At 40.8% G+C, this 26743-nt stretch overlaps 1 protein-coding gene across 1 annotated transcript; it reads left to right on the plus strand.

Annotated features, from left to right (window-relative positions):
- Positions 1-945: 945 nt before the first annotated feature.
- PXK (PX domain containing serine/threonine kinase) lies at positions 946-26743 on the plus strand. The gene is given in 18 exon segments (XM_009865201.1): positions 946-990; positions 1767-1814; positions 6326-6512; positions 8468-8494; positions 8497-8544; positions 8714-8787; positions 9620-9694; positions 10924-11028; positions 11168-11269; positions 11914-12075; positions 13404-13521; positions 13974-14052; positions 16258-16306; positions 17068-17145; positions 17473-17559; positions 18103-18172; positions 19129-19191; positions 26272-26743. Coding segments are annotated over 16 exon segments (1482 nt in total). The 5' UTR covers positions 946-990; positions 1767-1814; positions 6326-6373; the 3' UTR covers positions 26478-26743.

Here is a 26743-nt window from a genome sequence, read left to right on the forward strand (position 1 = left end):
AGATTAATTTTATTTTCTTGCTAATTAAGCAGTATCCAAAATGAAGGTTATAGGCTTTCTAGGAAAAGGACTTGCCTCATTTATGATCTTTGAAAGGTCAGAAGTGTTTTTAGAGCTGTTTTCAAACTTATACAGCGTAGGGGTAAACAAAATCACGTCTTCCTTAAAGTATGTCTGAGTAGGTGTACAAAATACTTGCTATCTATTCTTGAGATAGCTAGATAAACCCCAAATAACAATAGTGCTGTATTGAGAGGCATTAGCCTGCAAAAGGTACAGTGAAGCTTGAAATGAAGAGACTCAAAAGAATTGTGCTTTATGAATGTAATTGTGGAGGGAGAATTATTAATTCTTAAAATTTGAAAGTGGTTCACTGAGATTTAGATATATCTGTATAGTTAATACATAATTAACATTAAGCATGTGTTATAAATGAATTATTGTCATCACAAGAAGCTGATACTAGTTACTCAAGTATGCTCCAAAGCCTTTGTGGTAACCTTTCTTGTACAAAAATAAGTAGAGGTTGGGCAGCTGTGGGTATTTACTGGCGTTTTATTCTGTTACAATGGTGGCAGTAATTCTTGGGAACTACTCGTTAGATCTTGGAGGTGAGGTTTCTTCAGCTGTTGTCGGTAGAGATGTGTGGTGCTGTGAGCTCTTAGCATCCTTTTCTTTAACTAACTGAAACTAGTCAAGTGCTTCACAGGTCCTGGAGCTCTCAGACCTCTCTTTGCCTTCTGCTGGAGGCAGAGACAGCTGCTAGTGATGGCTCTGAGCAAACCCAGCTCTGACTTGCACCCAGGTGCTTAAAATCTGGATCTGAATTTTCTAATTTTGAGCGTTTCCTATTTGATTAATGGTCATATTTGCAGAAGTAGCTAATAACTTTCTTCAGCTCATTAGTTCTCATTTCTAATAACTCTTTTCTTTTATTAGGAATACATAATCCGTGTTCAGAGAGGAGTTTCAGCAGAAAACAGTTGGCAGGTAATTTCTTAAACTGAGGTTTGTGTAGCCAGGATTTAGGAAGAGTTTGAAAATTGACTCTTCCTAGCTTTTAAAATTTGAGCTGGAGAGGGAAATGTTGGTTTGGAATTGAGAACATGAAGTGCTTGAATACTTTTGGTGAAAAACTAAGGGAAAACTGATATTGCTGCCAGCTACACAAGGCACATGGTTCTGCTGCTATTATGAATGTTTCAGGAAAAATGCCTGTCATGTTACCACTGTGTATTGGTAGAACTATCATTTTTAAATCTCAAATGCTGGTTTGCCTGCATTAGTCTTAAAATCACAGCGTTGCTGATACAACGAAACCTGGAAGAGGCAATGAAGGTGACTTGAGCACCTTGGTCTAGTGGGAGGTCTCCCTGTCCATGGCAAGGGGGGTTGAAACAAGATGATCTTTAAAGGTGTCTTGCAAAGCGAGCCATTCTGTGATTCTATGAAAAGTTGATGCTTTTAATATGGCAAAAATGCTTTGCTTGCAGACAAATTTGCTGGCAAATATTTTTTTTCTTTTGAGCTGTTTTAAGATAATGTTTAGAAACGCATTTTCATTCTGGTCAAGATATGCGATTAAAACCTTTTCTTTGCTCTCTGGCAATGTGACCTAAGTCCAGCAGTTACGCGTTTGTACAAAAATGGTTAAAAGAAGAAGATGGTTATAAATGAGAATTACTTTTCTCTGTTGGGATTTGGAAGAGTAAAATGCTAATAGAAAAAGTAATAGATTTTCTGAACTTTGCCTTTATATTTTGCAGATCGTGAGGCGATACAGTGACTTTGACTTGCTTAATAATAGCTTGCAGGTAACTTTCACCCGTTATAAATATAAAATGTCATTTAGAATGTTGTGTTTGAAATAACTTGTGATATTTTTATATCTTACAGTGAAAAACCTTTCAGATAGATATAAAGAGAAACTGCATCTTCAAATGTAACTTGAATGTATACTTTTTTCACTCATGTTTTCTCTTGTAAAATTTTAATTTTAATGTCAACAGGACCAATTTATATAGAAATGGAGGAAATTGGCAGACACTGAATCTTTCCCTTCTTGTGACTTGTTCCGGTTTTATGTGTTATTATTTGTTCCTCCTTTGATTTGAAGAAAGCCAAGGCACATACCAACCTTAGAAATTCAGCATTGAAGTGCAATGTGCCTCATTATTTATGTTTGTCTAAAAGCACTACCAGATGCTGCTTATCATGTGATGGTTTTCTGTATCACTGGAAAGTGTTCCTTGGTTAAACACTGGGCTTACTGTCTATTTTCTTTCGCTTTTGGGGACAAATATTTCTTTTTAGTTTGTGTGGGAAAAAGCAGGGTGTATGACTGTGTCTGGGAGAAGGGGGGACACAGCAGTGAGTAGCATCTACAGGAGTGAAACTCGTGGCTCAAGATTTCCGTAGTGCTAGGCAAACAAGGTAAAAAATGAATGCTATGCAATTTGAGGACAGATTTTTGTGACTGAAATTTTTTCCCCGTTAAATGTCGTGTGAACTCCAGAGCTTAATACTGCTTCCACTTCCCCTCCCTCCACTCCCCCACTGCAATCAAATCAGCTATCGGCTTGATGAACCTCAGTGAACAAAACTGTGCACGGATGTTGAATTCATTCCTATGCTAGAAGGTGAATGCAGGAGCAAATTAGTCATGATCGAAGAGATGCAACGTGGTTGCCTTGTGGGATTATTTTATTGAATGTGCAATCGCACTCAGGGGCTGTTACCATGACCTAGAAATCTCGTGTGATGTGCTGAATAAGTACAGGACAAAGACGTCTCCTGCTCCAGAGAAATCCAGGATTTAAGGTTCTGTAAGCACCAATGGGAACACCAGTAAATGAGATGGTGCTAGTCCTTCCAGTACCGAGTGGTCATTGTGGTCTTAACCATAGCCAAGTTTTGACAGAGACCACAGAGGAATAATTTTGACCAAATTTTAAAGAGAAGAAAAAATTCACTTTTACAGCCACCTATAACAAGCTCCTCTTAACCTTGGGGAATGGAATGTGTTAAGGCATGAAAAAGCTTTGTTGCCTTCTGATTTAACTTTCAAATGAAGCAGCTTTAGTAGAAAAGGCAACGGACCTTTAAGACTTAAAATTAAAAAATGGCAGATAAAAGGTTAGGCCTAGGTGGAAGGTCTAGAAAAGTCAAGGTAAATAGGTTATATATGATGTGGTACAGAAAGAAGAGGCCTTTGTATCTGAGACAGAGGTGAATGATAAAAGCGGAGAGTTCAGGAGACTGACAGCAACTTGCAGACTGGGACAGGGAAGAATTTGAAATGAGAGGGAGACTTTGCAGATAGAAGATACCCAGATCTGGGACAAAAATGTCACCTGCTTGGATGGCTGGAAAAGATCAGTCATCAAGACATACCTCTGACTTGGATAGGAGGGCGTGCAGTGGGCAGCTGAATTAACGGGTTGTGCTCTTTAGCAGTCGGTGTCTTTCAGTGAAGACTACTGCTCACTCCTTGGTGTTCAGACTCCTGGTTTTACTTTCCACGGTCTGGAAAGGCAAAGATATATCTCTTCGTGGAGATAGTCTCTTTTGGCTAGGGCAGAGAGCTGCTCTAAGAGGCGTAATTCTTCATTACCTGCCAGCAGAAGGGCAGGAAGAGAGTTTTAAGCCTTTATCAAAGACGCACAGCTCTGCTTTCAACAACCACCGCTGCTCTTCCAGCCTCTTTCTGTTTGCCAGGGCTTGAGAGACAGCAGTTGGCAGCTGGCAAGAAGGATGTGAAAATTGTTCTTTTTTTCCCCGTTTTGGAGTTTTTTATAAATTGTTCTTTGTGATGCTGGAGCTGAAGCTTTCTCATCTGTTATGACATGTAACGCTCCTCAGTTCTTTCCATCCAGAGCTCCAAGTGACGATGTTTCATCACAATATTCAGGTCCCATGACTTGTTTTTAAACTCATCTTGTGTATATTGAGACTAGAGTAAACAAACAAAACTCCAAGCAAAACAAAACACCCTCCTTTAAAACAGGATAATGCACTGAGCAGTAAGAAAATACCGAACCAAAATGTCTTTCTTTCAAAACTAAAATGTCCCTGGAAAAACTGCTGAAGCTTCTTCTGGGTGTAAAGCCCCAAGTTTTTCCAGTTCTTGTGGCATGTGTGACCTCACTGTGGACTTGGCTGTTTGTGTTTGAATGCAGAGCTGCAGTTGAGTTGGAATGCAACTTCTCTGCTCTTAATCTGGTGCTACCTATATAAAAATAGTAAAGTTAGAGAGTTTACAACTGCCCATGCAATGCTACCAAACACCTTGGAAAATAAGGAGAGGTGTGTAGCTGTGACCCTGATCTGTGCCGGAAAGTTTCAAGGCAGATTCCCTGGATTCTCAGCTGTGTACAGGATTGAAAAGCTCCTTCCAGACCATCCTGCATTTCTTCCTCTTCGCTTATTTGACAGAGATGTGTGGAGATCATTGGCTGCTCTTCTGTTTTGTCAAGTGAACTACTGGTACAGTGCTCGCAGCCAGATATCTGGCTTTTGTGAAGTGTTTTATTGCGCCTTTTGAACAGACATTCCTGAGCGGGCTGTGGTTTGGAGATAAGGATGTTAATTCCTAGATTCTTCTGTGGCGAATCCCATCCTGGCTCCAGTGCTGAGCTGGGGCCACTGGGAAGTTCTGCTCCTGTTTGGAAGCATGCGAGGTCAGCACCTCAGTGAGGTGTTCTTCTCTGCTGGACCGTATTCTCGCTGTGCTCCCTGCTTTGGCAGAGTGCTACAAAAAACTGGGGGGGAATGTTACTTTCTGCTGAATAGTAGCAGGTGTGTGGTTTATTGAAGTAAGTTTTAAGACAAATAACAGTGGTTTAAAAACATCTGAACTGGAGTCCTCTTCTCTCTGATGGTAGCTCCCTGTCAGGTCAAGAAGGTAAAAGTGATAATGATTTGAGGTTTTTCAAGTGATACCAGAAATGTATTTAGTTTTTGTTTAGAAAGTTGTTTCTGAATTGAGGTATGAGTGGTCAGCCAAGTGAAAGTTTTATATGCATCTGGTGTTAAAACTAATTTGGTGAATAACCGTCTGTCTGTATGTGCTGTAGTGTTGCTTTTGGGTTTATTCCTGGATTATTCTGGGGGGCGTTTCTACTTAGATGTAAGAGAGCATTAAAATGGCTCCATGGATAGGGTGATTTTTTTTATTAACGTCTTCTGTAATTCAGACATAGTTGTAGTTCTTTTTCAGCCCATGATTTGCAGTCAGAATCTGGGAAAGTGCTAAGATTAGCGGGGGTCAACTCCTGTGTTCCAAAGCAGGTAAAAAAGGAAAGCGGTTGCTACTTCTGCTCCAGTTTGTTAAACTAATCCTTTACTTTTTCCACTAGTTAAAGTGAAAGTTGTTCAAACACTAAAAGTCCCTATTTTCTCCCTGGTGAACTGTTTGCTTTAGAAATGAGGTTATTGCATCTGGTGTAATTGATTCCTGCAACCCACATTTCTTAGAGATAACTCCCATGGAGATTCAGCATACCCAAGGCAGGTGCTTTGATCTGCAGGACAAGGATGTGTTAACAACATGAAATTTTTTTTCTGGCAATCCACATGATGTAACTGAATATAAACACGATGATCTCTTTGATCTGACTTACATAAGGATTTGAACTTCTGTACATTTTTTCATTGTCCTGTTTTGAAGTATTTCTCTGGTTTTATGTGAAGTTTTGCATCGCTTATGTCACCATAAAACAACTACTGTTCATCCACTGGTATATCACAGCTGTTTCTGGGTTGAAGGTGTATAACTGTTTAAGAACTGTACAACAACAAGTTTGGAGGAGAAAGTGGAAAAGTTGCACCATATTTGAAATCCTAGATTTAAAATACTCACAGTAAATTACCTGTAAAGGCAGTAGAGCAAAGGAGAGTTATTAGTCTGCACTTCATGAAATAAGAAAGCATAAATCTTACCTGGAGAAGAAGGTAAGGTGTGGATAGTTTTTGTGCTGTGGCAGAGGTATGTCACTGAAAGGATTTGGCTGAAAATTGTAGCTGCTTAGTATCTGGAAGTTTTGTGTAGTGATCTTAAAGGCATGACTCGAGCAAAAATTTATCTCCTCGCATTTTCAGTGTCATTCCACTTACTAATCTCTTCACAGTGGACGTGAGCTGTTGTCTGACTAGCTCACCCTGATAACAGTACTTAGAAAAAATGTGAAAGCTTGTATATACACAGTACAAAAAGAATTATCCAGCAGTTAGCATGCTGCTGAGGGTCTTTTACTTTCTGGGTTGCTAATTTATATCCCTGAGGCATTTTGAGAGCAAGGTTAGTAATTTTTCCTTTCTTTTTAAGATCTCAACTCTAAGTCTACCTCTTCCTCCAAAAAAATTGATTGGAAATATGGAACGTGAATTCATAGCTGAAAGACAGAAGGGACTCCAGGCTTATCTTGATGTAATTACTAGCCATCACATACTGTCTAACTGTGAACTGGTAAAAAAATTCTTGGACCCAAACAACTATTCTGTAAACTACACTGGTAAGTGAGAAATTATAAAACTGCATTACAGTTTCACTGTAGCACGTGTGCGTATCTTCCATTATTGCTGGCAAGAATTTACACTGAAGCCTGGGGGGCGGATGGGGGAAACAACCTTCAAAATTGTCATACTGTGCGTATAGTTATTTATGAAAATGTTTCTCCAGCTCTGTGCATGAATCATGCTGTGACTGTCAAATCTAAATACTGGAATTATTTTGCAAAGGAGTGATGAGGGTCAAGGTCTATATAAGCAGAACTTGAGGGAGGAAGGTGGTGAGAGCGACACCTACATTTTCACAGTTCGTGATAGATGGGGAGGGTTGGTGTTTGGGAATTGTTTGTCTAGCAGAGAGGAAGGTGGAGTTAGGTTTGTCAGCTCTGCATTCTGTTCAGACATCCAGTCTTCTGAACACCGAGTCCTGCGGTTGTCACAGTTCTGAGTTTTTTCAAAACAGGAACAGTTGTGGTCCTCATGTCTAGCTCCTGCTAACACCTTGCACTGTGAGACTTCCTAGAACTGATTGATTGAGCTAGGTTGAGTGCTTTTTCAAGGCTTGAGTAATTCATAAACCCTCTCCCTCCAAACAGTGAAAATAATATTCCAGTGATCATTTGTTTTAATTATTAAATGTTTCTTCTTTGAATTTGTCTGACTTCAGCTGTTGGAAGTTGTTAAGTATGTGCCTTACAGACTGAAAACAACTTCCTCTTAGTGATGAGACCCACTCCACAGATTTCGTTCATGGGCTCACTGACTCTCTGCAAAATGCAAAGCTTATTTTCATAAAAACAGAGTCTGCTGAAGCAGGAACTTACTGCTTCCTTTTTACTTGTCTTTTTTTCTCTCCCTTTATGTAACATTCTTGTGTCTTCAGCTTCAAAGTGCAAAGAACATTTCCCGGATGTTTATGATAAGCTGTGGAGGAGTTGTAAATTATTAGTAACTCTTTAAGGATGCCATTTGTCTGGCTAATGCCGAGCAAGCAATTTAAATGCTCCAGACACTGTGACTTCTGTGTTAATTTTAAGTGCTTTCATCAAGATTGTTCTCTCAGCAAGTTGCTAAGAAATTAGTAGCAACCAAGTTATTGCCTATGGTCTTTGGGGACACCATCAGTTTGTCATTTCTTAAATACTGGAGCAGTGAGCTGGTATTTATTGCACTGTGCTCTCCCTTTTTCCTAGCGTATTTTTAGAGAGAGAAGACACAGTGCAGAAAGATCAGTGGATCCTTACCTTTTTGCTGTGTTTCTATGCCAAGATAAGCTGTGAGAGAAAACTCCTTATTGGCACGATTCCCTTTCTCCCCCTGCTGTCACTGCTTCTCGCTGAGATTTTCTCTCAAGCTGCTTTATGAATAAACCAGTTGTGTTCCCAGCTGTGGGAGAATTCAGCAACCAGGAGTGTGTCCTTCCCCCACTCCCCTGAAATGTGTGTAAGAGCGTGATGGCTAGCAAAATACCCTTGCCTGTGCAGAACAGGGCAGAGTAACATGTTGTGAAACAGAACTGATAAGTTTACTTGCTTTACGTGTAGTGGTAGTGATGTAGATGCAAATTAAAGAGATGTAAAGGCTTTTACAGGTAGAGCAGAAACGTTTCATGATCTAATGCAGTGTACAACTAGTGTGGGAAATCTTATCTGTGAGCATTGGATTTAGACTTGTAGATGTAGTACAGATAGAATGCAGACTGTAAGCTAAGTTTTCTAAAGGCAGTGTTTTATCTGTTTTCTCTCTGGATTTGGGTTATCAGGTTAAAATGCAAATGACCTTTAACTGTGGTTTTTTAATCTGATTTCCTTTTAAAGTGATTTTACTGACTTTCAGTCTGAATTCCTGTAGGCTTCCTTCTGGCATTGAACCTTACTTAATATGTGGATAATTATGTTACGTAGTCTCTTAACAACATTTTTGTCTTTTTTTCCCTTGTTCTTCTCCTTTTTCTTTCCAGAAATTGCCTTACAGCATGTTTCAATGTTAAACGATCAGAGCCAAAGTGGGAAGTGGTAGAACCCTTAAAAGATATAGGTAAGAAGAGCACATATGAATGAAAACTTGTCTGATTTCTCTTTCCAACTATACAAGTTGGCCTAAGATTACAATGCTGTCTTTGCTTACAGACCTTGTCCTGCCTGTAAGCTGAGTGATTTAGTAGTGTTTAATTAAAGCTGCTGCTGACTCTTTTTCTTTTTTGTAGGTTGGCGACTACGTAAGAAATATTTCTTAATGAAGATTAAGAATCAACCAAAGGAACGGCTAATGTTAAGCTGGGTACCTATGCTTCATCTCATACTCAAGTCTTTCATAGTGAACGTGGCTTATTTCATTTACATTGACTACCACGCATGAGTGACAAAGAGATAGACTTGAGAGCTCAGGCTTTGAAATAGCTTTGAAAGCCCTTACGTGGATATGTGATGTGGGAACTTCTTGTGTTTCTTTCCTCTGGTTGCAAATCCAATTCGCAAACTTCTGTGCTTGGTCATTTGTTCCCCTTCCTGCACCTCAGGTTTCTTTACTTGTAGTGAAGTAGCTGTTCACTGTAGCATGAATTTGCTTGTTGTACTGGCAAACTAATGGGTGAGAGAGGCATGAATTGGTCCTTTGAGGTAGACATGTATCAACACCAAACAGTTCGTTGTTACTAAACACTTGCTTATGCTCCTGTGCTGAAGTGTGCTGCCCTCTTAATTATATGAGCATAGCTGTTTGTGAGACTTCGCTGGAGAACGGATATCGCTAAAGCCTGCCGTAGGAGGGAAATTTTTTTTGCTGGAGAGGAAAAACATGGGGGGGTTAAGCCTTATCACTTCACAATGCACACAGTCCCCCAGTTTGGGGTTGGCAGAGTTCATTCAGTGGCAGTAATGCGTGTCAGACACGGAGGAGGAAGGAGGCGATAACGCTTATTTATGGTCAGACACTTTGCAAAGCCCTTATTCAGCCTCTTCAGGTTTCATTCTGTATGTGTAATTTCCGTGCTTGCTCTTCAAAACATGCTTTCAAGCAGCTGCCTTAATTTGTGAGAGCACAGTGTAGATTGCATTTTCTTTATGGAATGCAACATGTATTATGATGCCATTCTTTTCCTATTTATTTCCAGGCTGATCTTGGCCCTGATAAATACTTGTCTGACAAAGACTTACAGTATGCTGTGAAACTTCTTTCTTCCTGTTCTGTGAGTATTACTTGAAGGCTTTTAAATTGTGCCAGCACAAAAGTGCTTGTCAAGGACTGATCTTGCAAAACCATATGTAGCCTAGTAGATGTAGTTTGTCATTTTGGAGTTGCTTTCATTTAAAGATGTGTGTGCCTTTTAATTACATTTCCCACACAATATGAAGTAACATGCTCTCAGCACAAATAATATTAATGCTGCACAATTATTACAGGAGATTCAGAGTTGCGGTTAATTGCATTTTTTTTTCTTCTTATGCAGTACTGTGAGATCACAAGCTTTTATTTCAGCTTCTCAACTCTTTTGGGCTGGAAGGATAGTGCTGCCTAGGTGCAATTGCTAGCCTGTGTGCGGGGGATGTTCTCAGGCAGCAGTGGAATGAATATTGTTATTTTTTCAGTTCTTTGCACTTAAAACAGGAGTATCTTAGTAGAGGTACAACAGCCACTGTTTAATTTAAGCTCCTGTGCAATGCCACGTTATAAATCCGGTAGGCATCTCGGTCTGAAAAACTGGCATTTGACTCCAGAAGGAGTTTCTCTTTAAGGATGTTAACCATGTGAGAGGCTGGCTGTAAAGGATGATATTTAGACTGGTAAACCTCTGTGCAGTTCTCGAACTCAGCAGATGCACACAACAGAAGAGGCTTCTCAAACCCAAACCAGACTGAAACCGATGTATTAAATAAAATAAAACATGAACAAGGGGTCTTTTCCTAACTTTCAGTTGGTGTATGTGCTGCATATGTAATTCATTTCCAACTGTCCTGTCTCGTTTTGTGTCAGGAAGTTGCAGGAAGCTGTAGTAATTTCTGAAGACGTAAAACTGTTATGACAGCTATTAGTGCCGAGTTTCCTTATGTGCCATAGTTGTAGAAAAACATGAATTTATTAGCCTGACTTAAATCTGCAGTAAAGCTGCTAGTGTATAAATGCTAATAGGGCTGGATTCTTCATTCATCTAAACTGCCAGTCTGTTTTATTAAAAAAAGATAGAGGATTTTTTTTTATATTTAATATATGTGGAAATTGAACAATGTCCTTGTGAAGTTTTCTTTTCATTTACTCTGGATCAAGGCTGAATAACTTGAGCAAATGTCACTGACAGAATCGAACTTATCACTTTAAATACACAGTTCAGGCAGATCTTTTCTTACTTGTGAATTGAGCAAAAATGAATTACGGAATCTGTTATCTAAAACTTACCTACAGTTTTTCTTCTTTTGGTAGCATCCCTATATTTACAAAATCACTTTTGCCACTGCCAATGAATCTTCAGCACTGGTTATTAGACCATTCAGTGAAAAAGGGACACTAAAGGACCTTATTTATAAGGTAATGTCTTTCCCCCCGCACCCCACTGAATGTTTGCTGGAATAACCAAAGCATGTCTTTTACCATCTATTGCTAAGCAAGCTAAGATAATCACTGGCTTTTCTGGGCATGATACTTGACATATGTGTTTCTCTTAAAGGCAAAGCCAAAAGACCCATTCCTGAAGAAGTATTGCAATCCTAAAAAAATTCAAGGTCTTGAACTTCAGCAAATAAAAACATATGGAAGGCAAATATTAGAGGTACTTTTTGTTTATCAGCCTTTATGATTTGTTTTTTGAGGCCAACTGGTTTAGCTAGAAAAAGTAAACTAACTTTTGAGCACACAAGCTTTATTTCAGCAGCAGAGTTCAAAGCTAAATGTAAGCTGAGATTAACTGCTGGGAGTTGATTTAGATATGTGTGTACAAGGTCATTTCTGACCCAAAAACCCACCAAAAACAGGAAAAAAGGAAAATACAGTTGGTACATGTGGAGCTTAAGTGGAAAAGAGGTGGTAATGTAGTTTTTTCCTTAGGAAAAAAGGGAGAGAAACAATTCATAGCCTGCAGAACGTGCCATAATTTCATTGTCGTTAATATGTTGGTTTTAATGTTTATTCAAACTATAATATTCAGTAGAATTGTGAATTTTAGTTTCCAGATCTCTCTGAGAGGTGTCTATGAGCCTGCTTTGAGGAGCAGCATCAAGTGTTTGTTTTGTGAGAAATTTTACCCATGAAGTGGAATTGAATAGTCAGCCAAAGATGATGTAGGTGGAAGATCAGGTTGAGCAAGAATTCCAAATAGGGGCCTTGTTTATTATGTAGCTGCTTTAGCATTGGAGCATTTAAGATCTTGAGATCATCAGAACATCTTGTGACTACTTCTGTGTTGGATTTTTTCAGGTATTAAAGTTCTTGCATGAGAAAGGATTTCCTTACGGCCATCTTCACTCTGCCAATGTGATGTTGGATGGGGACACCTGCAAGTTACTGGATCTAGAAAATTCTTTGTTGGGACTTCCATCATTTTATCGATCATACTTTTCACAGTTTCGGAAAATTAATGTAAGATTCAGGCACTAAATTAATCTGACTCTCCTATGCATCCCTCTGTCCTCACCTTCTCTTTGTGGAGAACTGACTAGAATGAAAAAAAGCCTCTCTCAACTCCCTTTATTAATCTGAGCTTTTCCCCATCAAATCCCTTTTCTGCTTCCTCCAAATCACTGGCTGCACCGAAGTTTTGTTGCAGCACACTGGAGTGAGGTTGAGGCCAAAGGTAAGCAGGTAGGAGGGGAGTGCAGGTGAGTGTTTTCATGGCAGCAGCGCTGGCACAAATAGAGGTAAACTGTAGTTGGTTTAAGATCTCTTTCCACCCTGGTCTTGTATGTCACAGGAACAGTGACTACCACACTTTTGCACTTGTATGTCTGCACAATGAGCACAGCTTGTTACTTGGTCTTAGCTGGGAGTAGTAATCAGTCTCATCTTTGGTGGATGCTGTGCAAATTGATTAAGTACTTGCAGACATCTAGCTCTTGAAAGCTGGTTTTTTGGTTGTTTCAAGGGTATCTCTTGTCTGCAGGCTTGCAAAACAAAATGTTATCTTCCTACAAGAATATAAAAACAGTTTTGTCCTGTTGCAGCAGTGCAGTCTTTTAGCCAGCATCTTGCCCTGCCTTTAAGTGCTCATTTTAATAAATTCCGTACAGCATCACGAGACAGCCGCTTGCTGACCTTGCTAAACAAGTTCTACTGTGTTGTCAAAGAAACCATCAAAAGTTAATGGTTAGTCCAAATTTGTTAGTTCTATCAAAGTTCTAAGCCTCTTCCAGTAAGAGGAGCCATTTCTGTTTAAACATAATTCAAAAAATGTCAGAAATATGCTGTCTGAGAGCTTATTATGTATGTACAGCTTGTACAAACCTAAGGAAGAGTGAAGGAGGCTCTCCTAGGTTGGTTTGGTGTATGTTTTTGCTGTCTTGATCTCTCTGTGAAGTGACAGCTGGTCACACTATCTATCTCATCCTTTGCTATTTGACTTCACTAGGAAAATGTGCTCGGTTGTGATTCGTGGCAACATACGGCGCTCTAAACTGCTGTGTGTGAAAAGAGTTTCCTACTTTACGTGTGTTTACAGAACATGACTATACTGCTCCCCCATTTGTATCATCGCGTGTGTTAAGACAGCAGCAGCTTCTTTGGCCTGAGGTGTGAAGATTTCATGTGAGCTAAAGTTATGCAGGGAAATGGTTGTGGTTAGGAACTCTTTTCCATCCTCAAATGTCAGGCCACTCTTTCTTTAGTGGGTTATTGCATGTTTTCAAACCTGTTGTGAAAAACTGTTTAATTCTATCAAGTTGTGCTTTTATTTTTTTTTTGTTCCTCCACAGACTTTAGAAGGTGTCGATGTATACTGCTTCGGACACTTACTGTATGAAATGACATACGGAAGACCCCCAGATACAATTCCAGTAGACAACTTCCCTCCTGCACCGTCAGTGTTTGTTGGTTAGTAGAGAGTCGAGAAAGTGTCACTCTCAGCTTCCTGGGTACTCTTATCTTTTGCCTCAGCTGAAGTTCTGCGAAATAGCAGCAAAAGATCGTTGCAGCCTGTGACTGGAAAGAATTAGTTAATAATTTGTAAAAATGGAAAATGTGTTTTTCTTGAAATACATGTAGCACATGAATAAAACTTTTTTTTTCTTTTAAAACCAAATGATAAAGCAGTGTATAGCAAGTAATTAGATACTTGGATTCCCTCGCCTCATATCTCACATTCTTGAAAAGTTTGTGTGTGTAATGGTAACATTCTAATAAAAACCACATGCCACAGAGCTTCATCGCTGCTTAGTTGATGCAATACTTCGAGGAACATCACACAGCAGTGCCAGACGTTCATTCTAAATCATTTGCTATCCCGCCATGCAAAAATGTGTTCATTCTTATTCTTTCTTTGGTAGTGTCTGTGTTGGAATCCATTCTGACCTGTGAAGCTATGAAGAATGGCATGCCAACTGTTTCACGGCTCTTACAGATGCCGTAAGTCTTGTTTTACTTGTTTTATTCTCATAGCAATGTTTTTAATTAGAGGAGGAGGAAGAACCTTTTTCCTTTTGTTTCTTTTAGAAGGACTTGTTCCTCGTTCTGGGGCATGTGTGGTATATTCCAAATGAAGCTTTAAAACTGATAGGTTTTACAAAACCCATCCCTTGTGAATGTGATTGTCTCTTTGTCTCTTGGTGTGTTGGAACTGTTATAAATGCATTTTATTTAGCACAGTGCTCTGGCTTAAACTGAGCCAGCTATTAAAGTAGCATGAACATGGTTAAGATCATGTACAGATTATTTTAAAGCATTTAGAATAAGGAGTCTTTTCACGTCCCCTTCAGACCTATGTCAGTAGTTCTTCAGTGGATTTTGCTGTCAGTTTGCTTATGATGAGCAAAATACATCTCTTGCTTTGCTCAGCAGTGACATTTAGACAGGGTCTGCGTATGAAATCTGGCTGGTTTCTTGCAGGGCTGACTTGGGGATTCCCTGAAGCATGGACAGAATAAATTTCCTTGAGGTCTGTCCTCCCGGTGAATGCAGAGAATTGGTGAGGGCAGGTATGGGGCAAGACTTAGGGTGCAGAAAGGGAGCAGGATCAGTGCATGGCTGAGCTGGAGCTCGCACCTGCCTGCAGTAAGGAGATGGTATTGCTGGGGAAATTGTCTGCTGTCACCGGGCTGCGACATGTCACCAGCATGCTGAGTGTAGAACCACAGTTCCTGGGGGGGATTTCTTTTATTTCTTCTAGATAAAAGGTTCCAGAGTCATGACCTTATAAATGACAGAGTGCCCACACCTAAGTGTGGGTCTGATCTCGGCACACACAGTTTGTGACACGTTTAGAGCAGGCTCCAAGAGTTGTATTTCCTGGCTCGGAAGAGTCACAGCAGACTTGTCTCCCCCTTCAATTCCTTCCACTCTTCCCTTCTTCTGCTCTTAAAGGAGGTGGAAGGTAGAGAGAAGAATGTAAGCAGGGGAGAGATGCCATAAGAAAACCTGTGAGTACAGGAATATACAGGTCTTGGAAGATGTTGGATAAACAATCCAGGTCCAGCTGTGTCCGATATGTAGGCTATTATACCACAGTCCCTTCATACCAATACTCTTCACAAAAGCATTCCATGTAGATATGCAATGCAGTTAATGTAAGGTAAAGCTATTAATGTAATTTAAATATTTATTAACCTTTATTATTTATTAGAACCATTAAAGTTATGAGTTTGCTTAATTTTACAAGAGTGTGTAATGAGAAAGGGACAGAAAAGTGCCTTCTAAGCAAGGGTCAACTTTTATGTTTTTTTTATTTTATTTCTGAATCTTTCATGCAACGTTATTCTTATAATCTTGACTCTGGACTTGAATTTTTCTCTCGTGTAGACCTGTGATAATTTTCCGTAGTGAACAGCGACAAAAGGTCTCTGAAATACCTATCTCAGAGTCAGACTTGAGATCTCTCTTCTGGGACAGTTTTCTAGTATGTTCTCCGGAACAAAGTATCTTGAAAGGGACTAACCAGTTTATTTTCAGACTACCATTGCCCTCTAGTGTCTTTGTTTTGGATGGAAATGGATTAATCATTTATGCCATTGCTGCTGATACCTTAGAGGGGAGAGTGAAAATATTAGAATATTTACTTAGTTGCCTTTGCTAGAACACAGGCAAGAATACAGATACTTTCCAGTGTTAACTTCACTCACTCATCTTTCACATGATTTTTGTAATGGTAAAAGAGTAGTTGTGCTAAGAGTTTTCTTTAAAAAAGCAACAATTGTTTAGGTGAAATTTAAAGTCCCTGGTAATCTTTTATCATTAAAGCATTGAGATACTTTTAAGGAAAATATGTTCTTTTGAGGGGGAACCCTTCTTTGCCTTTCATAATTTTATCTGTTCTATCAGCTTTCAAAATACTTCATACTCTTGCTTACTCTACCATCAGTAGCAGCTACATTCTGAGGGTTGGATGCTGCTAATTTTACCACTATGCTTGGAAAATAAAAAGCAGCACATAAAAACCTGTGGAAAAACAAAACAAAACAAAACAAACCCCAAATAGTGGCCTAGGGATGAGAACAGAGAAGGAAAAGGAGAAAGCAGGAGTTAAGCAAACAGTACCAGTAGTATTCTTGATGCGGTTCTGCCTATCTATTGGGAATAATGTTTCTTCTTTTTATTTTTTTTTTCATCCACTCCTAGATTATTCAGTGATGTCCTGCTGACAAACTCCGAGAAACCACACTTTAAGGTAGAGCTGACGTCTGTGGAAGTGACAGACTGTGGGTAGCTACGGGTTAATGGACAGACAGGGTAGGGGAGAGTTGCCATTATTTGCCTTTATGGCAATTGCCATCAGTGTTTGGATTCCTTATCTGGACTGTGCTCAAGAACGTTATACCACCTCTTAGAAGGGGGGCATGGTGTGACCCATGAGTGTTCAAGCACAGTTCCTCTGCTGGAGCTCATTTGCATGACAAATGAGCTTGCTCTGTCTGAGCAGAGGCAGCTAAGTAATGCAGGTCCCTCGCAGTGAGAGGAAATCAGTTGCCTAAAACCTGTGGAAACTGATTTTGCTGGGGGAGACCACCAGCACATTGTTGCCAGCTCCAGCGCTGCAGTGCTGGGACTTTTGGGGAGCCACATCTGCTTCCACTGGGGAGCTGCCTCAGAGCACTTCTCCAGGAGGGCATGTGCCGTCTGCCTTGTGTGGTCAGCCTCGTGGCAGTCTGGGGATGTGGCTGGAGCATCAAAATAGCTAGCTGTCTCTGCCATTACAGTGTGCCTTCCGTTATTTGTTTGTTGACCATGCTATTAGATGTGTAGCTAGATTTGGAGTGAAAAACCTGCATCTAGAGTCTTCTTTTCTCCTTCACTAAGAGAATAGTGTCAGAACTTGGGAATTTAGATGAGCAACATGATCAGATGAATGGGAAGTTTTGGGCAGTGAAGTCGTGTTTTCCTTTATCATGTTTTGTGCTATGATTTTTTTTTTTCTCCATTCTGTGTTAGATTCCCAGTAAACTAAAAGAAGCGTTGAAAACCTCCAAGGAATGCATAGAGAAGCGACTGACAGAAGAACAGAAATTGGTAATGTCTGCGTTTCTTCACTGTATTTCCCACAGACATTCCATTTCCTTTTTTCACTTTTACACTGGGAAAGTGAGGTTTTACTCAAAAGTGATTTTGAGTAATAAAGGCTTTCCTCAACAGATTTGCCTTCCCAAAAATGCAGTATGAGGAATTGTAGAACAGCTGTTGACTGTATGGCATTCCACTGGTTTTAAGTGATGCAGCTTCACAGGCAGTGGTTCATAAGTTCTGTTATGTTTTCTTGTTGCCCAAACCCATGCCTTATTTGAGAACATTTAAGATCTTAACATGTTCTCTTTTGGTTTTTTCCCCTTAATTTTGAAGATTCACCAGCACCGAAGGCTGACGAGAGCCCAATCTCATCATGGCTCTGAAGAAGAAAAAAAGAAAAGGAAGATCTTAGCACGAAAAGTAAGCAATCTTTTAAATAGGTTTCTCACACAGACAAAGATGTGTATCTTTTCTGAATGTTTAGCATGCACAACCACAGGCACACTGCTCTGTTCTGCCCTGTGTTTTTATGTACTACTTTCCAATAGTTTTCCTTTCTCTAGCCAAGCAATAGTTTTCCTAAGAAGTTTAAGTTACAATGGTAGCTGACTTGCATGTTGGTTTAACCTGTTTGAGGCTGCATGAAAACGGTTGTAGTTAAGGCCTCGTACACAGGTGCCTACCTGTGCTGCTTCCTTTTTGGTTGGTCGGTTTTTTGCCTCCCCCTTGTGGTCAGAGGGCATGGGAGTCGCCCTGGTTGCTTGCCTGGAGACTTTGGAGCGCAGAACAGCCTTGCTGCTGTTGTCATCTTGGCAGCATGGGTGGGGTGGGGAGAGGGATGTTCGGCATTGATAAACCTTGTGCAATGCAGTGGGTGGCTGTTAGAAATCTCTGTGTCAGCTCAGTCCTTATGGAAAGCGATTATTCATTCCCAAATTCTGTTTCTTCTGCTCCATTTTAAAGAAGTCAAAGCGTTCTGCCTATGAAAGTGGGGAAGAACATTCAGCAAAATACAGCAACTCAAATAACTCAGGTAACTACAGAGAGAAGACCTTGCTTCTATACAGCTATGTTCATGTTTTTGTTGTTGCCATAATTTTCTGACTTAATAAATCCAGGGTCCCCATTAGTTTACACATTAATATTGGACTACCAAAGCCTGATACCATTGGCTTGGGTATTTAACGAAAGATAAATCAAGGATTTAAAAGTATTGTCAGTGTTAGATTTATGGCTGCCTAATTTAAAGTAATGTGTCCCCTCTTCTGTGCCCCATTCCTCAAAAAATCTGTCTCTTCATTCTGTCCAATATTTAAGTGGAATAATAACAGCATCCGTTAGTTGGGCCATTTAATAATGTGGCCTTCAGGAAGAAACTCTGCACTGATTTGTATTCTATAGTAAGGTGTTAAGATGAATGAGAGAATTATCTGTTTAATTGCTGCCTCAGTGCCAAACTCTAAAACAACAGAACCCTTGATAGGTCTTCATTTAGTTAAAAGGAATGGTCGCTACTACTGAGAAGTTTAACAGAGTTGACTTGCTTGGCTAATATGTGTTGAAAAGCAGCCTACTGAGCAATAGCCAGATATCAGAGTAACTTGTAGACTGCAGCAACTGACTGAAAATCATCTCTTAGAAGGAGAAATGGGGTGCCATCCATGCAGTGGCACAACTCCTAAGGAGAACAGAATTTGGACACTGAAATCCAAAAGCCTAAGCAACAGCAAAGAAGTGTTTCCCATTGAGGAATACTGCTGAGTGTGCTTCTTATGTGTTTGGATCTCCTCTGATGCTGTGTTCTGTAAAGCCTCTTGGTTCACATCGGGTCTGAGTGACACTAGGAATGGGAATTTTTCCCAAGATTTCAGTGGAAGCAGGATTGGATCCTCAGTCAATAAAGTTGGCCTGTTTCCAACACTCTGTCTTGTCTGACTGTGTTGAACTTGGATGTCACAGCTTTAGTTACTAGACTGTTGTTTTATTTAGCAGGCTCTGGGGCGAGTTCCCCATTAACATCTCCATCATCCCCCACTCCGCCCTCTACAGCAGGTAAGTTCAAGAGTCATTACAATGTTTGTTGTCTTTTTTTTTTTTTCCTTTTTTTTTTTTAATTCCCTTCCCCCAGCCCCTCAGCTGTGAGTGTTATTCCCACAGATGGTTAAAGGATGATGGTTTTCAAGGATGGAACACAGAGAGGTGACATTTATCTTGTCTCAGCACAAGTGTGGACATGTGCTCTCTTTTGAGGGCCACAGAGAACCTTTTAATACTGTTCTTTTTTATTTAATTACCTTTCTTGAGATGTACATGGTATGATTTACTCATAGAGTGTAAGTGCTTGGTTCGAGTCTCTGATACTCCAGTCCTACCAACATTGCTACTTCCCAGACGTTTTCTTGGCCTCATGTTGCAGTATCCGTTTGTTCTGATGTTGATAGTCTGTTGACTCTGAAATACTGGTTGTGGATCCCTTGTTTATGTATTTTGTCCCTTTACACCTGTACTGCTGTGATGGAGATTCAGGAGTTTTTGATGTGACAAATTCAGTGGCTTAGGCATAAATCTCCTTAGTATCTCCCCAGATAACACCAGTAGAACTGGTAGAAACAAGTCAGAGACTGATTTGGTTTAAAATAATATCTTTGTTATTTTTGGTCTGTTCTGTTTTCCAGTTTGCTGGGTAGCTGTGCAAACAATTTTCACCACTTCCCACCACCTGTCCCAAACATTAGCGGAGTCTGCTTGAGTGGACAATAGAAATAGTCGTGAAAGTTTGATTACAGATCTGAATATTGAGCAATGTGCTTCAGTCTGAAATGCCAGAAAAGGAGCGCTGGCAAACATTAGCTGCAAAAGATGTTAATGGAATACATTTCTAGAAGGGAAGCAGTCTGTAGCATTACCGTTTGTTATGATTGCTCGTGCCATATGATTTGTAGTCCCGGGAACTTTCTCCACAGCACGACTTGTTAACTAAAGCGATGCAATCAAATTTGTGATTGCTGTGGATGGTCTTCCTAAGGACATCACAGTCTGTGTGAGGTAATAAAATTCAGTCATGCTGAAATTCAAATTAGTCATTTCTCCTTCACATTGAGGGTATGAAGCGTGTCTATTATGAACTAACTTCTCCCAGTTAGTCTAAACAAGATAATTATTGTTATTGTGTTGCACAATAACAGTGCTGTTCTCTGGATGTACTGACTCTTAGCTGGAGGGTTTAGTCCAAGTTTCTCTATGCTTTAATAAGGAAGAAGCTGAAAATGCAAATTAAAACCTTATGCTTCCAAAGTGGACAGATGCTTAGAAAACTTTTTTTTTCCTGCAATAAAGTTACCTTTAAGTTTTAACTTGAACCTGTTGGAACTTGATTGAAAGCTTTTTCAAGTTCTGAGCGTGTGATATAGGTTTATGTGTAGACATGGCTCAGATGGCTAAAAATGGCCCAGGTTTGGGCTCAAAACTTGGCTCTGTTGTTCAGACCATGCTGTCGCACTGTGTCGGTCATCTTGCCACCCGTGATGCTCATGATGACTTGTGGTGATCAGCCCCGTTTGAGTCCGTGCGTGTGGCCCTACCTGCATTCAAACTGGAAGGTTCTTTGGTGTTTCAGTGGTTTTGATCCTTTTGAATGGGTGTAAAGGCAAGAGTCAGTGTTTCAGGAATGTTACTGCAAGTAGAATTCATAGAGAAAGCTAGTGTGCTTGCTTTTTTGTGGTTTTTTTTTCACCAGCAATGTTGTAGTTATTGCTGTTCTAAGTAACTGTGCTACTACTGACTCAATGAAAGACTTGCTGGCCCCATGGTAGGACTGTCTTTGTCTTTTATATATAAAAACACAAACTCTTTACCAATACTTCTCAAAAAGTGGTACAAAAATACAGTATAGAAACACAGCCTCCAGTATGAGACTTGCAGTTACAGCAGCAGTTTCTAGAACATAAAATCCAAGACAAGGTACTGCCTGAAGGGGTAAGAAAGCGAGGTACGGCCCAGCCAAGAAAGGCTGTGACAGTTCTTTGTGGCAAGTTATGCATCTGCAGTTTGTATCTCTCTTCCAGTTTTCTTCTGCTCCCTAAAGAGATTTGCCTCTAAACCAAAATTGCTTGTGGGTGTCCGTGTGGTGTGAGATGATTCTCAGAAGGGGAGTGAAGCTTTCAGTCTGTCTTTCTGGTCTGATCATGGTTGTGTTAGAGTCGTGGCATCTCAAAGCATTTTGCTGATACGATGCCATGGCAAAATGAAAGCTGACACAGAGAATGTGTCCAACAGCTCTTCCCCATGTCCTGGCCTGTAACCAACCAAATCAATGTAGTGGATAGATATGTACAGAGCCAGAGACACTGAGCAAGGGGGATTGGGCTCCAGGCTGACATGTCTGGAGAAGGAGCCTGGTTTAGGGGATTTCTCACACGCTGAGAAGTGCTTTGTACTTGAACAAGGGCCTCGTGAAACTTGGCTTGTAGCAGAGTGCTTGGTACAGTCAGTGCAGACGTACTAAGGAACAAAATGGTTAGTGGCTTCAGCTGGCTTCGTAACGGTAGCTGCAGCTCTAGGATTGAAAGCACGACCTCCTTTGAGGGGAGAGGTGTCTACTAGAAACAGGTTCTCGTGGGCTTTTCTCATTGACTAGAAGGTTTTTGGCTGATTTTCTTGCAGAGGCTCGGATAAATATAATCTTTGAAATACATTGTTTAGATCCTGGCAAGTGATTCTGATGTAACTGCCTGTTTCTGACATTCTCCCTTGAATGTTCAGTTCTTTTTTTCCACTTGCGCAATTCTTTGCTTTCTTGGAAACCTGTTTTTTTTCTTTGTGGCTGTAAGCAGTGGCTGGGGTCAGAATGGATGCAGAACACTGTGGTTTGGGTTATTTGAAACTTGACTGCATCATCTCCAAATCCAATAAGCCCATAAAATACCAGCGAGCTCTCTTACAATAATAGAGGTTTAGAGGATGCATTTTTGTTTCCTGGGGCTTCTCTGAAGGAATAAAGTGAAGGAGTTGTACTTAACTTCAGCTATCCATTTCTTTGCCAGTTGTTCTGAATGCTTCAGTATGACACATGTTTTAGAGACACCCATATGATGCATTTTTTCTGCCCTTCAGCTTTCTGTAAGGCAATTTGAGTGTGATCTCCTTGAGTGTCTCTGACCCGTGTTGCATAGTGCAGATATATATGTTAATACAAGAAGTGTTCCTTGAACTGAATGGATTAGGTCTTCTATGGCTTCCTGCAGATTTCTTGCTAGATCTCTAAATGCACTTTAATCCTATAAGGCTTGAATTACGGCACGTGCAACTGAAAGCATATGCGTGTGTGTATCTGTTCATCGAGTATAATAATGCTTATAGCGTGGAAGATGGGTGGTTCATTAGTCAGAATCAAAGTATTGTGTATGTAATATGAAATAGTCAGTCTGCTGTCCTCACATTTGTCACCGAATAAAAAAGTATTGATTTTTGTACTAACTTTTCAGCTAACAGTATCTGTTTTTCTTACTTTGACACAAGAACCGGATGATTAATTTATGTCCTCTCTCTTTCTCTGCTGTCTTCAATAGAGCATGCATCATTTTGAACGTGAATTTTCGGAAAAGTAAGCTAATGCTGATTTATCTCTTTAAAGATGCTCTGTTTCTATATGGGAAAGTCGAATGCAAATCTTGAACTTGCTTAGTATTGGGAGGGAATAGAAGAAAAAGAACTGAACATTCTTACAGATCATTTTAATGAAATACAGCATCTTTAAAACTCTATCACTAAAATGGTTCTTCTTTGTTTGCACCCCATTCTCAGCCAAGTTTTTAATGCTGTTTGCTCAATTACTGTCACTTTAAATTCATAATTAAGTTTTTGTTTCAATTCAGGCATCAAGTTTACAGCATCTGATTTACTTCCTATTCCTTTTAACACACTCTTTTAACAAAAATGTCCCTGTAAAAAGTCCTTGGTAAGTTCTTGTTTGAGTGTTTTATTCTTACAACTGCATGAATGAGTAAAATGTGTGTTTGCAGGGAACTTCTTCCAGCATAGGTATTGGAAAGGTCTAGTGATAACTGAGCATTTGTCTCAAATGTGGTTTTATTTCTAGTAAATACAGGAAAATATTTCACTGGTGGGCAGAACAATGTAATTTGTAGATGTAACTGCATAGGGGTACGTAAGCGTGAAGTAAGATTTCCTTTGCGCTGCTCTTGTCAAGAAGAGGAGGACAGCTTGATTTTGATCGACTAACTGAAAAGAATGGATTTGAAGATGTTCAGATTTTCAGAATCATGCTCTTAATGAATAGGTTCAATATAAAATGCTCAGTTAGTCAGGTGCTATTCTGGAAACCTGTGTGTATTTATGTTTCAAGGCAGAGCTCAGGTGTAAGAGTATCTTTGTCAGTAATCAGTCTTGCAAGAGTTTTACAGTATGATGTTGTCAGCAGCTCAATTTCGGTAATAGTGACTCCGGAGGAATTTAGCAATTTTCCAGGAAGAGAGGTGGTCTCTCCCCATAATGCAATGTTTTTTCTAGCCCCCATTGTAAAGTAATCACACCAAAATTTGAAGATTACACATGGAATCTTGGCCTAATGATATTTACTGATTCAAGCACTTTGTGGTTTCTTTGCTCCGCTCTCTGTCAAAAGTGTAACTCCCCACATGTTGCCTGATCTAGTTGAGAGGCGTCCCTGCCCATGACTGGGAGGTTGGATTAAATGACCTCTAAGGTCCCTTCCAGCCTAGGCCAGTCTACGATTCTTTCACTGTGCATGTTACAGCTGGTTTTGAATTCCCTACAGAGCCCTGCCCTCGCTTTTCATGGTCACTCCCTGTTGCATCTTGTAAATCTACTTGCGTGGCCTCTTCAACCTCACCTTGCAATTCTAGCCAAAAATCTTGGTTTTATTCTCTGCAGTTCTTGCATCTCTTTCAAGCCATTTCACTCATGATTTGCTGGTCCTGGCTCTTTCACAGCGGTTCATCGGATCACTTTGCGGGTAGCATTGGTATGCCAGACCTGCAGTGTTTGCTCTAACCACTTCAACCGCAGAAGTTATTTCGACTGTTCTTGGTCTTACTCTTCCTTTGGCAAAGCGTCAAGTTTCGCTTAGCTGTCATTCTGTACACACATGAGAAACAGAAGGACTCTAATCTAGGGGATGATTTTTCAGTATTCCTATTAATAATAAATTGACTTACATATTTGGCTAGTGTGAAAAGTAGATTTGGATAAGTTAGATGGCCCCAAGGCATCAATATGCAATTTATTTCAGTTTGTGCTAATGTTGTGTAATGTTTTGACTACTTAAGAGACCAGTTAATCCACATGCAACAGGCGTGTTAGATTGTTTCATTTGATCTCTGATATTTCTACTGGGACTCGAGTATTTCCTCTGGAAGGGAGAAGAGTGAAGATGAGCCCAATATGTACTTCCATCTCTTGTTGTCACAGAAGGTTTTCATGCCAAGGAGAATTTCTCCTGAAGAGCTGGAAGCACTACAATCACAGCACATATTAATGTACACTGGCAAAATCGGATGCTTTGTGTGAATACGCTGCCGTTTGAGCTTGTGCCCATATGGGAAAAGTCTCTCTTCACAGACTGGACTGAATACAAAATGAGGGAGCTTTGAGTTATGACTTTCAACTAGTATAACTTATTTTTAAATTACAGCAGTTACTTTTTATCATACTTCTTAGTCTGAGAGCAAGTGATAGTGAGGAACTGAGAGAGAAGTGGAGCAGAGAACTCTGCCTGCTTTTTGTTTTCACGAGCTGAGCTTTATCCTTCATCAGCTACCTTGAGTCCATGTGGCATAATGTCCTTTAACTGCTTGTTAATTTGCTTACTTCATAGTAGCGGTGCTACTGCAGTAACCAGTCTCTTGGCTGGCCTCCTGTTCTTTTGCTTCATTGTCCTTTAGTTCCTTCCCCTTGCTAGCATATTCCTCCGTGAGGGTTAGAGCTACTGGAGACAAGTGTTAGGATGTAGGTGCCATTTGTCTCTCCAGTCTTACTGTGGAATAACTTGTCATCTAGATGACGGAACTCACTGCTGAATAGTTCTAAGAGATCGATCGTTACGCTCCTACTCATTCTGGAATATATGATCCAAGATGGGCCCATCATTCCCTATATCACTTGCGATGGGCTGCAGACACCACCTTTGTGTGGACGCCTGGTGGAATGGCACACGGTCACCTCTGACGCCCTTTGCTCTTACTCCTGCCTGGATCTTTGATCATACCAGTGTAGAAACGGTGGTGCAGCGTGCAGCAGCAGAGTTGCACAAGATCAGAGTGTTTGGGAGAGCTGCCTGGGGCCCGTAAGGCCACCTGCCTGGACCTGAGCTGCCAGGAAGCGCCTCCACGCCGGCCCATGCCACCAGGCTGGCTGCCCGTGTGCGCTGCGGTGGCCTCTGCCTTCCCACGCAGTCAGGACGTGGAGGCTGGGGCAAGATGAGTGGTGTGAGATGGATGTGGCTGGGGTCAAAAGCGAGGGCCAGCGTGCAAAGGTGACTGGTGGGAACAGGAGAGGCAGGCAAGCGGTGTGAGTGGCAGCTGGTTGTGATTCATTCCGCCTGTGAAACAACATGTTCAGAGAAGGTCTGACAGTAGCGTGGAAGTGTAAAACGCTTCTAGAAAACTCTATCTGCAGTTAGTATGTTAAAAATAGAGTATAACCTGACAAAGCAGTCATCGCAAATGCTACACCGATGTGGTCCTTTGTCAGAATGTAAGAGCAGGTAGCAAGATTTGCTTCCAATCCTTGTTCCTGTTCACGACCAAAAGAGCAAACTGCTTCACTGGGCACCAACAAGCTGAAGCTGGGAAGTCCCGTTAAGTGATCTCCATTTCCCCCAGTGCAAGATCACTTTTGAGTCATGTTTTTGCATCTCTGAATACTGAGGCGCTTCAGGCTTCATTTCAGAGGTGTCTCAGATGACACAACTCACCTGCAGATAGAGGCATTTGATCACTTTGGCATTTTTCATCCGTTCTGTTCTTCACATTCCACTGGCATTCAAGGAATGATGTGACTAGTGCAGGACTGACCAAGTCCAGCTAAGCAGCCGCAGTCCTCTGTGGCAGGACCTCCTTGACATAATCAAACTACATCTTCTCAACTCAACAGGAGCCTCATCGATACCCCCAGCACCGCCACCGCCGCCCCTGCCACCAGCAGCTCCTCCTCCGAGTACAGAGGTGCCAACGCAGCCAAGCCCGCAGCCCGATGTCAGTGCAAGCCGAGGAGCCTTACTCAGCTCCATTCAAAACTTTCAGAAAGGAACTCTGAAGAAAACACAGACGCGCGACCACAGCGCTCCCAGGATCAGCTGAGGCCACTGGTCACACCAGGATTGAATTCCCTCTCCCTCTCCTGTGCTGTCTGGGAACAAGACCCTCCTGACCGGCGACTGATCCACAGCATCTAGCAGCTAATCACGCTCTAGCTCCATTTACCGGTTTCAGCTTTCCTTGAGTAACAGAGTGCGTTGCCCTGCTGAGATCAGTACTCCATTCTTCCCTCGGTTTCAAGAACTGTTCTCTAGCTACGCTTTCAGGGGTACAGGAGCTTCTATATAGCTGAATAAAAATCTGAAAAT

This window comes from Apaloderma vittatum, unplaced genomic scaffold (assembly GCF_000703405.1).
Source record: "Apaloderma vittatum isolate BGI_N311 unplaced genomic scaffold, ASM70340v1 scaffold43542, whole genome shotgun sequence".
Taxonomy (NCBI): domain Eukaryota; kingdom Metazoa; phylum Chordata; class Aves; order Trogoniformes; family Trogonidae; genus Apaloderma; species Apaloderma vittatum.